The 15,682-nt window shown below is 46.6% G+C and overlaps 1 protein-coding gene across 1 annotated transcript in view; it reads right to left on the reverse strand.

Moving 5' to 3' along the window:
- PAPPA2 (pappalysin 2) overlaps positions 1-15,682 on the reverse strand; it is a 185,015-nt gene that overhangs the window by 79,800 nt on the left and 89,533 nt on the right. Inside the window, exons 10-14 of the mRNA XM_015417742.1 lie at positions 15,099-15,190; positions 12,619-12,812; positions 10,733-10,864; positions 6,601-6,736; positions 4,534-4,744 (exon numbers count right to left, since the gene is read on the reverse strand). Coding sequence (XP_015273228.1) covers positions 4,534-4,744; positions 6,601-6,736; positions 10,733-10,864; positions 12,619-12,812; positions 15,099-15,190 — 765 coding nt within the window. The remainder of the gene's footprint in view (positions 1-4,533; positions 4,745-6,600; positions 6,737-10,732; positions 10,865-12,618; positions 12,813-15,098; positions 15,191-15,682) is intronic.

Genomic DNA, 15,682 nt, shown 5'->3' on the forward strand with positions numbered 1-15,682 from the left:
CAAAGGTCTACAGTGACAGACCCTTTCTTGGAAATGAAGGGACCACACAGGCTCTTATGATTTTGGGGAACCAGGTTTGTTTTGAACTAAACTTCCCTCTCAAGTTACAAGATATTCTTAGGGCAGCAAGTGTAAAGGCTTTGGGTTCACTGCCATGAGGTAAGTTTTGTGGTAAGCAAGAAGAGCATGGAGATCAACGAGGCAGGGGTTATATGCAAATAACAACGAAGCTTTATTTACAGGTTGGTTTTAAAGAGCAGAATAGCAGAGTTATGGCTTCAGAGTGTGGTTTGAATTCTCTTTAATGCTTGAAGGTACAAACAGGCTTTCACTGACGAGCTGTCAGGTTTGAGCCTTTCACTCACACAGGATTTTCCACCCACACCAGCCTGTCCCTGGGAACTGGGACTTTCCCAAAGGCTCTAAAAGAGGCAGTGGTGAGACCGCTCTTGGGAAAAAAAAATCTCTGGACCTTTTGGATCCAGCCAACTACCACCCAATTTCAAACCTTCCATTTCTGGGTAAGGTAGATGAGAGAGCAGTAGCCGAACAGCTTCAGGGTTTCCTGGAAGATTCCTCTATCCTGGACCCATTTCAGTCTGGCTTTTGCCCTGGCTATGGGACAGAGACAGCACTGGTCACCCTCACGGATGATCTTCAGTGTCATCTCGATCGAGGCAGGTAGGCACTGCTGTTGCTATTAGACCTAACATCAGCGTTCAGCATGGTCGATTACGGCCTCCTGACTAACCGCCCTGCCAATGTGGGGATATGCGGGACAGTTTTACAGTAGCTGGTTTCATTTCTCCATGGTGAGGGACAAAGGGTGGTGCTTGGGGAGAGGACACCACCGTGTTACCCTTTGGTATGTGGCGTCCCTCAGGGCCGATCCTCTCCCCTATGTTATTTAATATCTATATGTGCCCCCTTGCCCAGATAGTCTGAAGGTCTGGGCTGGGCTGTCACCAGTATGCTGATGACACCCAGCTGCAGGGCTTTTTTTGTACAAAAAGCCCAGCAGGAACTCATTAGCATAATAGGCCACACCCAACACCAGAAACTCATTAGCATACCCCTGCTAGCACAGCTCATTAGCACATTAGGACTCACTCCCATGTTACCAGAGGTGTGGTCATCCAGCCACACCCACCTTTTGCTTCTTATTCTGTTTACCTTGTTTGTTGTCAAAACCCAGGGCTTTTTTTGTTGCAGGAACTCCTTTGCATGTTAGGCCACACACCCTTAATGTAGCCAATCCTAATGAGTTTCTGCTGTTGGGTGTGGCCTATTATGCTAATGAGTTCCTGCTGGGCATGACCAACTCGGAAGCCAGCTGGAACTCTGTTCCTGTGCGTTCCTGCCCAAAAATAGCCCTGCCCAGCTGTATCTGAGGATGGATGGCCATCCAGATACTGCCCTGGACATTCTGGCTGAGGGTTTGAATGCTGTGGCTGTGTGGTTGAAGCAGATTGGAACATTCTCCCTACTGAGATCCGGGCCTTGCGGGATCTAACGCAGTTCCACAGGGCCTGTAAAACAGAGATGTCGCACCAGGCCTATAGTTGAGGCAGCAACAATTCCACCACACTGGCCTCCCCTGTCCTGCCCTGTCCTGCTCTGCCTAGCTTAGCTCTGCCCAGCAGCACTACAGTCCATCTTAGCTGCTTACTCACCCACCCGCTCCTCCTGCTCTGTTTAGATCTGGAGCGGCATCGTAATTGGAATCTCATCCTATTCAGTAAATTGTTTAGCTGGCGCCTCTTAAGGTTTTATGTGTACAAATTGTTTTTAGCTGTGTTATGATTGTATTCTGTTCAAATTTTGTACTTTAAATTTTGTATGGCTTTAAGAATGTTGTGACCTGCCCTGAGCCTGCTTGTGGGGGAGGGTGGGATAAAAGCCAAATAATAGATGAAGATGAAGAAGAGGACGAAGATGAAGAGGAGGAGATTGGATTTATACCCCACCCTTTACTCAGAGTTTCAGAGCGGTTTACAATCTCCTTTCCCTCACCCTTCCCACAGCAGGCACCCTGTGAGGTAAGTGGGGCTGAGAGAGCTCTTGACAGAAACCTCTTTTTCAAGAACAGCTGTGCCAGAGCTATGGCTTACCCAAGGCCATCCAGCAGGTTGTTAATAAATGAGACTGATATTTTGCTTTATGGGGTTTTTTTTCCTGCCAAACACTACCTGGACTGTGCACACACACACACACACACTGAGGCTCAGAAAGCTGTACAAATCACCTGTTGTGATTCTACACATAGAAGGTGCCTGCACAAAGCCTTACATGTTGATGAGGTTTCAGCTACACAGCATCAGCCTAGTGAAGGAAGCACACACCTCCACTTTGTCAGCAAAAGAACAACCTAAGGAGGAACAGCCTCCATTGTTGCACTGTCTGTTGTCACATATTCTGCATCTCTGCTTTATTTTGCATTGATGAACCCTTTGATGACCAGGGAATGGCCGAGCTTCATCTGCACTTCAAGGAGGTTCCTTGACGCCAAGTTTCACACTTGCCCAGATGCCCTACTTTGAGTTAGATCTTAAGTTACAATATTGCCCAACCCTCTAAGTAGCCACTCCTCACTCCACACAACCAATAGGGTTAGTTTTGGGATGGACTAACAGGTAGGTCCACAAGCTGGCACAGTTGCCACTCACCCAAAGAACCACCTATATAAAGTAGGGACCAGTCACCTGGCCTTTGCTAGCCGCAATCCCCACAACACCCCGTCTGCTTTAACTCCCCTTCTGTCCAGCTTCCTATACCCAAATCCTTGCCTCCACTTTATCTCTTGATCTGCAGTCAAGAGCCCACACATGCTGGCTGGTTCTAGCTGTGTGTTAAACTTCCCTAAAATTCTATTCTTCCCACCCATTCTTCATTGGAACGGACAAGCTTCAGGACAGATAAGTATCTCCCATCACCACCCTACCTGCTAATGCAAATGTGCTTAAGTTTCATTCTGTATTTCTAAGGAACTTGATTGAATGTGTGCGTGTATCAGTATTGTTTGTATGTGATTTATACATTCTTAAGTAAAAGACAGTTATTTTGGACAACTCCAGCCTCGGCTCCTTTTACTGGTAACCCTTGGTGGGAGCTGGACCTTGGTATAGCTGGCAGGAACCCATCTAGATTTTGCCAATTGCTGTAGATAAAGTGATTCGGCTAACAAGGTGCAAGTGGAGGAGTGGGGAATCAAACCCGGCTCTCCCAGATTAGAGTCCGCACTCTTAACCACTACACCAAACTGGCTCAGATAAGAGTTACTATTAGATTTATGCAGAACTTCACTTGTAGCTGGCTCAGCCTCCTGTGGCAGCCACTTTGGGGCTGCACCCACCACCCTGTGTCAGAATTCCAAAGGTGCCCACAGGCTGAAAAAGGCTGGTAAGCCCTGCTCTAAAACATAAGCATTCTGAACATCCTGGACATCCTTGTCACAATACTTAGCTGCAGGTATTTCTGTCAGCTGCGGTGAGGCAAGCTGGACCTGAGGCAGGCCTCTTCTGGGATAGCTCTGTGCTTTTGAAACAACCTCTCCAGGGATGGCCAGCTGACATGGTTGCCTTAATTCATGTTTATCCTCTTGGACCTTTGAACCATTGCTGTTTTTAACCACTTTTTTTTTAATGGTGTCGAACAGTTAACTTTATGAATAATTAAATTATATTTGTTGTTCAAGTTCTTAAGTTCTTAAGCTATGCCATGTTCCAAGGGTTTGAATGTTATCCGTGAGAATGCAGGATATGGCAAATAATAATATAGAATGCATCATTTAGACTCTTTTAATCTTTTGCATTACTGTGATTGGCGACAAGTACATTCTCTGTCATGATACACTATGAGGAATTTCCGACAGGTGATATATTCCGGTTCAGGAACGGTTCCCAAACGGTTCCCAAATGGTTTCTGGTCTGACATTTCATACAGAATCGTTTTAGAACCGGCTCCCTACTGGTTCACACAAACACTTCTGTCCCGTTCAGGAAACAGGGCTGAACTGTTTTACCTATTTTACCTGTAAACCACTTCTAAGTAGTCTTCAGTTTCTTCTCCCGAATCCGAAATGTTTTTTCCCGCCGCTTTTGGCCCCCGTGCGGGGGATCTCCGGTTTTTTTTTAAACGGTCATTTTAGAGCGCTATAGCGCTATAACACAACAGCAAAACAGCATTATAGCAACCCCATTGGAATGCCTGGGGTGTTGTGTTATAGCACCGTAGCACTCTAAAACGGACGTTCCCCCCCAAAAAAGTCGGAGATTACCCATGCGGGCGGGAAAAAGCAGTGCAGTCTGAAATGGCAAACCGCTTCAGATCCAGCTGTTTACCGGTAGGGGAAAGCCATGTGTGAAATGGCAGCCCTATACCGGTTTACTCCACGATGGATCAAAAATGGCTTCAAACCGGCTTAAAAAGGGTAATGTGAATTTCCTCTACGTTTTGTTTTTCCCCACTGAATTCTGCTGAATTTTATTTCTGCTGGAGCAGTATCTGCAACATAAGTGGGTGACATTCAATTACCTGTGTTTCTCGTGGCTGCGTCCCTCATTTTCCGGGAGGCAGTTGCTTGGGGTAGAAGGGTCTGAGGAAGAATGCGACCGCAGGGCCACCGCAGAGATGCCCACAAGAAGAGAGGAGAAGTTGAACACAGCTGAGCTGATTTGGTGAACTGCAAGACTGTCAGTTATGTTGATAACCAGTGGATTCTGCTGACACGATAGCTCGTATGTTCCTGAAGGCGATTAAGGAACAAAAGAGAGCTTTCAGGTGATGCTGAACTCCACATGAATCCATAGCATGAACTGGTTCCTCTGAAGTGGAAGTTTCTAAAAACATATCCCAAAGAACCCCTGGAGTTCCCCAGAAGCTTATTAGGGGTTCCTTCCACAAAAGCATCAGTGATGGCTGCCAAACTTCTGTGAAAAGCAGTCTGAATACAACTTTTTCAGTAACTTAGAGCTGCAGAAGAGAAGTCAGTATGACCTAGCTCAACTGGTCATACCCAAAAAGCCAGACCAGAGCAATGCATTATACAAGGACATGCTCTAGAATGCCTGTGTTTGTTTACTTCATGGACAGTTTGCCTTTCTCACATAGAATGCCCAGCAGAGCTCTTTTTAGTGCAACCAGGAATCCCCTGGCAGGGATTCAGAGGGTTCCACTACAAACAAACTCACCTACAAAAAAAGGTTCTGCAAAGGCAGAAAATTTAAACGCCAGTGCTTTGAAGGATCAATATGGTTGCCACTAACTTAACAGATTAGTTGCTGTAGATTTTCTGGGTTGTGTGGCCGTGTTCTTGGCATTGTAGAACCTGATGTTTCGCCAGTAGCTGTGACTGGCATCCTCAGAGGTATAACACAGGAAGATGGAGTACTCTGTGTCAAAGTGAGAAGAAAAATGGTAGGCAGGTTTTTTTTTCTTCTCACCTTGACACAGAGAGTACTCCATCTTTCTGTGTCAGAGTACTCCATCTTTCTGTGTTATACCTCATAGGATGCCAGTCACAGCTACTGGTGAAACTTCAGGTTCTACAATGCCAAGACCACGGCCACACAACCCAAAAAATCTACAGCAATTAATGAACTCCGGCCAATTAATGAACTCCAGCCAGGAAAGCCTTCGACAACAACTTAATAGATGCTTTGAAAATGTTGCCCCCAGCTAGGAAAGTATGTATGTTAACAGGGCTCTTTTTGTAGAAAAAGCCCAGCAGGAACTCATTAGCATATTGGGCCACACCTCTGACAGCACAGCTCATTAGCACATTAGGTCGCACCCCCATGTAACCAGAAGTGTGGTTATCTAGCCACACCCACCTTTTGCTTGTTATTCTGTTTACCTTGTTTGTTGTCAAAACCCAGGGCCTTTTTTTGTAGCAGGAACTCCTTTGCATGTTAGGCCACACACCCCTAATGTAGCCAATTCTAATGAGTTTCTGTTGTTGGGTGTGGCCTATTATGCTGATAAGTTCCTGATGGGCGTGGCCAACTCAGGAGCTAGCCAGAACTCCGTTCCTGCGTGTTCCTGCCCAAAAATAGCCCTGTGTATGTATGTATGTATGTATGTATGTATGTATGTATGTATGTATGTATGTATGTATGTATGTATGTATGTATTTATTTATTTAAATGTTTAAACTGAACTCCCCTGTAGGACAGGGCTCAGGATGGGAAAAAATATCTGTCTCTTCTTTTTTTTGGGGGGGGGGTATTTTTGCATTTTGTGTGTGCCCATGCCTGGAAGTCATGGCAACCTCTAGCAACTCCTACTGGGCACATTCAGAAAAGTGGCTTGATAGCCTGCCTCTGGCCTCCCAGCCCTGGTATTTCTGAAGGTCTCCCATCCAAATCCTTGCCAGGGTCGGCCCTGCTTAGCTTCTGAGATCTGACAAGATCGGGCTTACCTGGGCTATCCAGGTCAGGGGCATCTATCTATCTTGATATCTGTATCTCTATATCTACAGCCTACCTTAACTTCATGGAACTCTACAAGAAGCACACTGTAAAGGAAGGAAGGAACAGACAATGCTGCCTACAGCACACAAAAGTATGTTACGAAGATCCACTTTGTGGCTTGCACACTCACCGAGGAAGTGGCTGCGGCCACTGATGTCACCCAAGTGAACTGTCATTGTAGGTTTGGGCTGGTCCCCAGCCGATGTGCCATCGGAAGCCAGAAAAACGAACAGTGAGGTAGCCGTGCTGGGTCTGCTGAAGCACACCTGGACTCCAGGATACAGCAAAGGAGAAAAATGTTAGGGCAAGTACTAAAGCACATGGGGGGGGGGGGAGTGCTACCCAGACAGAAAGAATCCCCAATGTGAACCAGTTAGTGACTTGGGAGTTGTCCTCCTTCACCTGCAGCTTGCCTTGTTTTCTCTCTTTTTCCCATTTTAAAAAAAATATTAAAAGTAAACAACATAAATTTCCAACAAGTACCTAACTCCAAAATTGTGCGGGGGGGGGGGGGGGTACAAAATATAGTCCCCAAGCCATATAGCTGCAGAAAGTCCAACTAGAATGACCTCATATTTCTTGTAGACATCTCTTCTGGAAATGCCACTCCAACGTACCCCTCAGCTGAGGAGGGAGAGGGGCTTGTGGGCAGCCCTGCAGATGGGGAAGGTTTTTCCTGTCCTATGCGCCCACCAAAACCTTTCCTGGTGCCCATCAAATCTTTTTAGAAAGTGGATGGAATCAGGTAGGGCTTTTCCCCATCAAGGTTTCATGTTGGCCGGTGGCATTCTGTGGCTGGCTTCCCCTCCCACAGCAGCCATTTTGCGGCTGCACCCAAAACACTACGTCAGTATTACGAAAGTGTCCACAGGCTCAAATAGGTTGGGGACCCCCCAGTTTAGAGTGGTAGTGTGCCTGCTGGGGGGCGGGGGAGCAAGTCAGGTCTCTTAAAGGCCTCTGGAACCACCATCACCATCTCTGTCTCTGGCCGTCAGGGGGACGGACACAAAAATGTCACCAATCTATCCAAACCAAATAGCTGCAAAAAGTCCACCCCAAATGTCCTCCTGTTCCTTGTACACATCGCTTCAGAAAAACACTATGCACTCTTTTATAGGTAGGTTCAACATCCCTTTTTGCCAAAGTTCTGTATGTAGCATAGGACTGGGTTTCCAACACGGCAGGACTAGTCTTTTGGCTCTTTGCTCTCAACCTGTAAAGTCCTTAATTGCTTCTCCTTTCTAATTAATTTATTTTATTTATTTATTTTTCACACTTATATCCCGCCCTCCCCAGTGGGCTCAGGGCGGCTAACAGAGGCCAGATCATTAGTCTAGCCATAAGTAAAAACAAATAAAATATAATAAAACATCAAAACTAAGACTAAAGTGCTCTATCCAGTTACTAGTGTCCTAGATCCAAGATGGTATCCCCACGATTCGAGCTGGTATTCTCAGCGTACATATCCAGTGGCGATGGCGTTTCTGATGTAATTCCAAGTTCTTTCTGGGGCCCCGTCAATGCATCAGATGTCTTGACGGTGGTTGTATAGTAGGGCGGCAGCTCCTACTCAAAAGCCTGGCAGAAGAGCTCCGTTTTGCAGGCCCTGCGGAACTGCTCAAGGTCCCGCAGGGCCTGGATCCCCCCCGGGAGCTCATTCCACCAGGTAGGAGCCGCCACCGAAAAAGCCCTAGCCCTGGTCCCAGCCAGTTTGACATCCTTGGGGCCCGGTATAACCAATAAATTTTGGGCCCCCGACCGAAGTGCTCTTGGGGGAACATGTGAGGTAAGGCGGTCCCTCAGGTAGGCTGGACCCTGACCAGATGAAAAGAGACCCGGTGATAAATGTCGGCATGTTACTATAACTTGGCTAAAAATGTAGCAAGTCTTGGAATTCAAATGACACCCACAGGTAAAGAAACTGTTCTGCCACCTGGTAACAGACTGTAGTAGCAAGGAACTCTTATAGAGACAAAGGAGGAAATGTGAAGTTAGACATTAGACGCGACTTAAACAGAATACAAGAATACAGATTTGCTTATTGATTTGGCTGGAATATTATGAATTATGCCCAATGCCGAAGTCAGCAGAAGGAACACACAGGAGAGGAATCTCATTCATAAAGGGTCTCATCCTCTGCAAAGTCTTATTCACTTGATGCTGAGGAGATTGCAAAAAAAAAAAAAGTCTATGCAAAGCATCTACTCTGCTTGAAAGAGATCCTGGACTCGTCAATCTGGTAAAGTCCCACCTTCTTGATCCTTCTCAAGGCATCTGCTGACAGCGAGTTCCTGCAACACGACAGTAGGACTATCTATATTCCACTTCCATAGAGAACCAGTTTGGTGTAGTGGATAGGAACGTGGAGTCTAATCTGGGAGAACCAGGTTTGATTCCCCACTCCTCCACATGCAGCTACTGGTGTGACCTTGGGTCACTCTCAACGGCAGTCCTCAAAAGAGCTCTCTCAGCCCCACCTACCTCACAAGGTTTCTGTTGTGGGGAGGGGAAGGGAAAGGGATTGTAAACTGCTCTGAGACTCCTTCAGGTAGTGAAGGGCGCGGTATAAATCCAATCTCTTCTTCTTCTTCTTCTTGCAGAGGTCATTGTTTGAATGAATAGGTTTATGGAAACTGTTTACACAATAATTGCTACCAACCTTTCCCGTCACTGGGGTGGATCCGACAGCATGCTTTCATAGCACAAGGACCTTCGCCCGTGGAACACGACTTGCATGCCCCCTTCCTGACGCAGTCCACAATGTCCCCCCAAATCCTACGGTTGGGGGTCCTCCCTCTCCCAGGAGCAGGATTCGGGGGCCCATTTCAGGCTGCCCAAGGAGGAGGCAGCTGCAAAAATCATGTTCCTCAGGCAAAAAGTCTTGTGCCTGCAGAAATGTACTGCTGGATCCATCCCTTCAGCCATGCAGCCCTTCAGAAGGAGCAGAAAGGATACCAGTGCTCTATAACTGGTGGTCAGTTCCAGAGAACTACAGACAACCTTCTGCCGCGGGGACACGGACACTGTGTTGCTGTTACAGTTCTGGGAATAAGTCTTACCTCCCCCCACATTGATGCTGCTCTTGAATGTGGAAGTTGGCAAATTGAATGAATCTCCCTCAAACAGAGTAGATTTGTTTCCAATGTAAGGAATGAAGAGCTGTGGAGGGTATGCTAGATGGTATGTCCCAATGTGGCCAGAATGGAAAGAGAAACCACAGTTGTGGTGGGCTCGTTCTAAGATGGATGATAGTGACCACAACAGTGGTAGATGTTACAAGCTCAAGAAGGCACAGAGTTCAAACTCCCCATATGTAGAATACGTCAAGAAGCCAAACGCAAGCACTGTGAAAGTTGAAGCTCGATCCAAAGTGTAGCTCCCCGTTTCCAGAATCCCCATACTTTTTTCAGCCTAGTTTCTTAAGATCTTGACTTAAAACATTCTTCCCAGGCAAACTTAAGACAATGATGCCTGGAATAATGTTACAATTGATTGTTAAGTGCTCAGGGCTGAGTTAGTGACAAGGCTGTGCAAGGGGATGGCCCAGCGGCTTTCTTCAGCAACAAGGTTCCCAGACTGAAGACATACAGTAGTTCTCGGAACAGTATAAAAGAAGCAACCTGAGACCGGCTGTCAGGGATCAATTGAGTCTCAGGACCAACGGAGATTCTGGTCTGTTATCTTAATAGTGCAACTTCGAATTACCTGTGGTTTCCTCTTCTGGCCTGGAACACCAATGGCACAGAAGGTAAGAACATAAGAGAAACCATGTTGGATCAGGCCAATGGCCCATTCAGTTCAACACTCTGTGTCATACAGTGGCCCAAAACCAGGTGCCATCAGGAGGTCCACCAGCGGGGCCAGACCCCAGAAGCCTTTCCACTGTTGCCCCCCGAAGCACCAAGGGAAAGAATCAATGTCTCACACACACACACATACACACACTCCAGCGCCAAGTTCCACTTATATAAGAATTTGGGAATGAAGAAGATAAACCCAAATCCCAGGTCTCAGGATAAAAACTGCAGGAACTGGGAATTCAGAGATTAATTTGAATAGTCCTGTTCACATAATGTTCAGTATGAATTTCAAAGGGAAATTTACATAAGGTCTGATGATCTGAATAATTCAAAGGGACTTCGACCATCACTAGAATTAAATCTTGTGAGACTTCGGCTCACCCCTACAGGTGGAAAGCAGTACATAGTACCAACCCCTCCTTCCTAGAGGGTTCTTGCTACTGTGAATGCCAGAGCACTTACTTTCAGCCAAATCCTCTCATCAGAGAGCATTTTCTCCTTCTCGATATCCTGCAGAACATCATGGCTGGTACACGGGAACCAAGCCAGGACAGGCTGGTACTCCAGTGTGTCTTGAAGATGAGGCTTACACACCTGGAAAGGAGAGATTTTAAATTGCAAGGTGGGGGGGTGAAGCGGGTTGGAAGGGGAAAGAAAACTAGAACATCAGAAAGTCACAGGGAAACTGCTCCTGTTCTAACAGAAAGGCTTTTGAAAAATAAAAAATACAGGTAAGCCTCCTTAAGTCTATGTCCTGCTCCCAAAAACTCTTGGGTTTTTTTTTTTTGCAATTCTATGATTGCTACGATTGCAGAATGAGGGCTAATGAGGGCAGGTCGTCAGGGATCCTCATGGGAACTCAGCAGAGAAAGAACCCCTTATAATGAATCCAGGGCTGCTGAGAAGGACTAATGGCCCCTAAGTAAGGATGCCCGCTGGGTCCCTCTATCCATCAGAAGAAGATCAGGACATGCACATGGTGCAACACCTTGGCTAGTTCCATGGGCCCCCAAGGAGACTTGGGCCCTCAGAATTTTGTACCCCTATTCTCCCTCCCCCCATTGGCAGCCTTCATTGAATCAGCCTTCGGTTCATCAGCCTTTGGTTCATTTGCCCCAGTACTGCCCAGAAGCAGTTCCCTATTCATGCAATTCAAACTCACGACTGAGTTTTACAGTAGCGTCCCATAAACAACACTTCACTGCAGGAAAAAAATTAGCATCACAAAACTGAATGCTACGAAAAAGAAATTATCTGCCTCCCCCCCCCCCATCATCTAGTTTTATAGGTATAGGGGGGTTTGGGGGATATGAAGCGGTGCAAGCCAGATACAGGTTAGAAGTAGGGACGCCAATGCCAGCTTGGGAAACTCATGGAGATTAATTATCTCTGTAATTTGGAGATGTAATTCAAGGAGAATCCCGGGCCCTACCCAGAGGCTTTACCCTAGGTAGGAGCCTAAAATGCCATTTCATCAGCAAAACAGGGTGGCGTCCACTTAGCTTCAACCAGGGCAAGGGCTTTTTGGTGTAGTGGTTAAGTGCGCGGACTCTAATCTGGAGAGAAGCGGGTTTGATTCCCTACTCCTCCACTTGCAGCTGCTGGATGACCCTGGGCAAGCCATAGTTCTGTCAGAGGTATTCTTGAAAAAAAAATATTCTGTCAGAGCTCTCTCAGCCCCACCTACCTCACAGGGTGTCTGTTGTGGGGAGGGGAAGGGAAAGGAGTTTGTAAGCTGCTCTGAGACTCTGAGTGAAGGGCGGGGTATAAATCTAATCTCTTCTTCTTCTTTTTCAGCCCTTGCCCCAACCTGTTGGAACATGGTCCCACTTGAGATCAGGGCCCTGCCGGACTTACTACAGTTCCGCAGGGCCTGTAAAATGGAGCTGTTCCACCAGGCTTTCGGCTGAGGTGGCGGACGTTCAGCCATTTTGGCCTCCCCTGTTCATGGCCCTTTCCCCGTGCCCTGCTGTTATAAATACTATTTGGGCACTGGAGTTTCCTGGGGTACACCTATTTCTGCCTGACATGAGGCATGGGTTTTTGTTACTGTCTATTGTGCCATCTATTGTTTTATGGTTTTATGGGGTCTACTGTTATGGGTTTTATATTGTCAGCCACCCTGAGCCCACCTGTGGGATGGCGTGGGGGTATAAATTAATTAATTAAATAAATAAATAAATAACAGCTAATGTTTTCCCACAGCAACTGGTATTTATTGAAAAATATAGAACGAGGGGGGGGGATTCTCCAATGACTGTGCCCGCAGAACTTGGTTCACTCCAGTTCAGAACAAAAGCAGTAGCTGGCAGACTCAGTAAGATCACGGAGGTTTGAGAACCACTCACCCTCACGAGAGGTTCTCCAGTCACCAGGGAAACCGGGCAGGCTTTTTGGTCCTGATGGGAAGCATAGGCCTCTGAGGCCCACTGATCTATGTACTCCTTGGGAGTGTAGAGTCCACAGTCCTCGACGCTGTTGGTGATCTCAAATGGTTCACAAAGGCCATCTCCTTCGTGGACATAACATAAGCTTGGTTCACCTACACAGTTTTTTAAAAAATGAAAACCGTATAGTTTCTGGGATCTATTCTGTGACACACTAAAAATGACGTCCAACATCAAAACACACAAAGTCCCCTGGTACTTTTGACAGTTCGCTGACACGCTTCTATTTTTTCTGGCCCACTTTTGCTGTAGCCAAAATCCTCTTTCTCCTGCCATCTGAGGCAGAACATTTCTCCTTCTTCACAACTTAGAACGCCTTTGCTCACTTTTCACCCTTTGATATTTTTCTGATTACTTAAAAAGATTAAATAGGGAAGCATCCACCAACTTATAAAACTGTTTGTCCACTGTGAGGAATGCGCTATTTTTATGGGTCACAAATATTCCTGCCCACAACCCTCCTGCTGGTGGTCAGGCACTGCCTGGCAACCCTAAACATTCAGTTACCTGACATCATCCAGAGGGCACGCGTCCCTATCAGCCACCATATCCCGGCATCATTGGGTGTGCATATGCCCCACTCCCAGCTCTTCAGCTTGATGCCTCCAGACACTGCTTGGACTTCTGACAATTGGCACTGTGAGCTTACATTGTCCCTAGGTGCCTCCTTCCCACTCAGCCTGCATAGAGTGTTTGGAAGCCAGATCTGCTGGTGGTCTCTTGGACAGCTGGCCCACTTTTCTGCCTGCCGCATGGAATGGCTCTGTGGCTCAGGAGGGAGGGGTCTGCCAGGTGTGGGGGCTGTCACCATGGCGCTCCCAGTGTGGTAGGGTTTGGCTGCTGCAGAGTCCTCTGGTAGGAGGTGAAGCAGATAGATAATGTTTGAGTATCGGGCACATTTAATTAACCCCCATTCCCATTTGCGATGGATTTATTTTGCTTTTGGGGGGGAGGTGTCAAGTCATGGGCATGGAACAGGGGTCACTGGGGGTGTGTGGGGGGGAGGTATTTGTGAATTCCCTGCATTGTGCAGGGGGTTGGACTAGATGACCCCGGAGGTCTCTTCCAACTCTATGATTCTAAGTCACAGCTGACCTATGGCAACCCTGCAGGGTTTTCAAGGCAAGAGACATTCAGAGGTGGTTTGCCATTGCCTGCCTCTGCATCACGACCCTGGTATTCCTTGGAGGTCTCCCATCCAAATGCTAGCCAGGAGTGACTCTGCTCAGCTGCCGAGATCTGACGACACCGGGCTAGCCCGGCCTGAGCAATGACTAGCAAAGCTTTCACTGGAGTTTACTTTTTTAACAGGCAGTTATGGATCAAAGTTAGAACAAGCATGTTTCAGATAACAGATCTTCAATACTTCTGCCTAACTGTTAAAATAAGTATAATCAAGGCCAACCCCCCCCCAAAAAAGGGACTGTTCTGTAAACATTCCAGTTAGTTAAAATGAAGTTGGAAAATTTCAACTGTTGTTTTATCATCACTGGTATTGTAAATAAACAGTAAAAAGGGTGGGGGTTGTGATTTGGAACTATTCACATCTGTCATCATTAATTCCTACAGCACTTTTAATTGTCAGTGATTCAGGATAAGTATTCACCTGGTCTACAACCTTCTGAGGGAAGATATTAATGGAGGCAAGGAGAAATTACTCTCCAAAGGCCACCAAGAGAGATCATGGCAGGATCTGAAGCCACGGGCTTCCTGGTTTGTGTCCAGCCCACGATACCACACACATTGGTCAGTAGAAACCATGCGACAGACTTGAATGGAAATATGGGATTTTGCCCAAAAATGTTTTTAATGCCCTAGCGAAAATGCTGTGTGAGACTCCAACTGTTCTGACCTTGTGTGTGTGGGGGGGTGCTTTTTAAATTAAGACATAAGTCGGGAAAACCTTGTTGGGGGGGGGGAACCCACCTCAGGATATGCCAAACGCAAAGAGATTTCCTCTGAAGAAACGTTCACAGCAGCTTAAGCCACCTGCCTGTCAATCATCGCTACATCTCTTGTTGCTTCTGGGTAGGTGCATTTACGAGTCAGTCTTTTAACACTTTGATTCAGAGGTGGGGTATCTGTGGAAGAACTAACAGGCTCCAGAGCTGAGCTCAGGCCCAAATTTCCTCCATATTTACCTCCCCTTGCCTCTTGCCAATATGGCCCTCAGAAGACTGCATGAAAATGGATGATGCAAAATGTACACGGACACCTAGATCACAGCCATTTACAGAAGTACAGAAGTTGGTCATTATAGCAAAGAACAAGATCCTCCCTCCCCACGCCAGTACTGCTGAAACATTCGCGCAAAATAACCCACCAGAATATTTTTGTATTTTCAATTTAATAAAAGAGCACCTTGGCCTTTGTGGACTCACCAACACAGTGGAATCCTCGTTCTTTTTTACAGGTTCTAGAGCAACCGTCCCCATTTAGTTGGTCTCCATCATCACACTCTTCTCCAAGGCTCCTAAGAGAAGAACACTGACATAGCACTTCGGGGGTATTCAAAGTGCTTCGCATCTCTATTGACCATGTTTCAGACATCACAGCAAGCTTCCATTTGTTTGTGCCAAGTCTGCCCAAAACTGATGCTCTGAAGGCATGGAGGACATGCTTTAGGAAACCATAATTGCTCACTTCAGGTCTCTCCTTCACACTTCACAGCAAAAGGGAAGCATAAATGAATCAGTCTTGAGAGCGGCGGGGGAAATGGGGAAGGGAAAAAATCAGTTTTCGAGACAATCCGCAAGCAGAACGTTTAGTAAGGTACCCTGCAGAAGAATTGTGAGTTACTAATATGAAAACAGCAAATGTCAAAATACATAGCCTGCACAATTCCGTTAACTGCAGGTCAGTTATTTCAGTTGGAAATAAGCTACCTGAATTGTGTTTGTATCTCCAAAATGGACTATGTGGATTCTATAATTGTTGATACTTTTTAAAAATAAAAATCCCTTAT

The sequence above is a fragment of the Gekko japonicus genome, unplaced genomic scaffold (assembly GCF_001447785.1).
Source record: "Gekko japonicus isolate JY-2015 unplaced genomic scaffold, Gekko_japonicus_V1.1 scaffold158, whole genome shotgun sequence".
In the NCBI taxonomy this organism is placed as follows: domain Eukaryota; kingdom Metazoa; phylum Chordata; class Lepidosauria; order Squamata; family Gekkonidae; genus Gekko; species Gekko japonicus.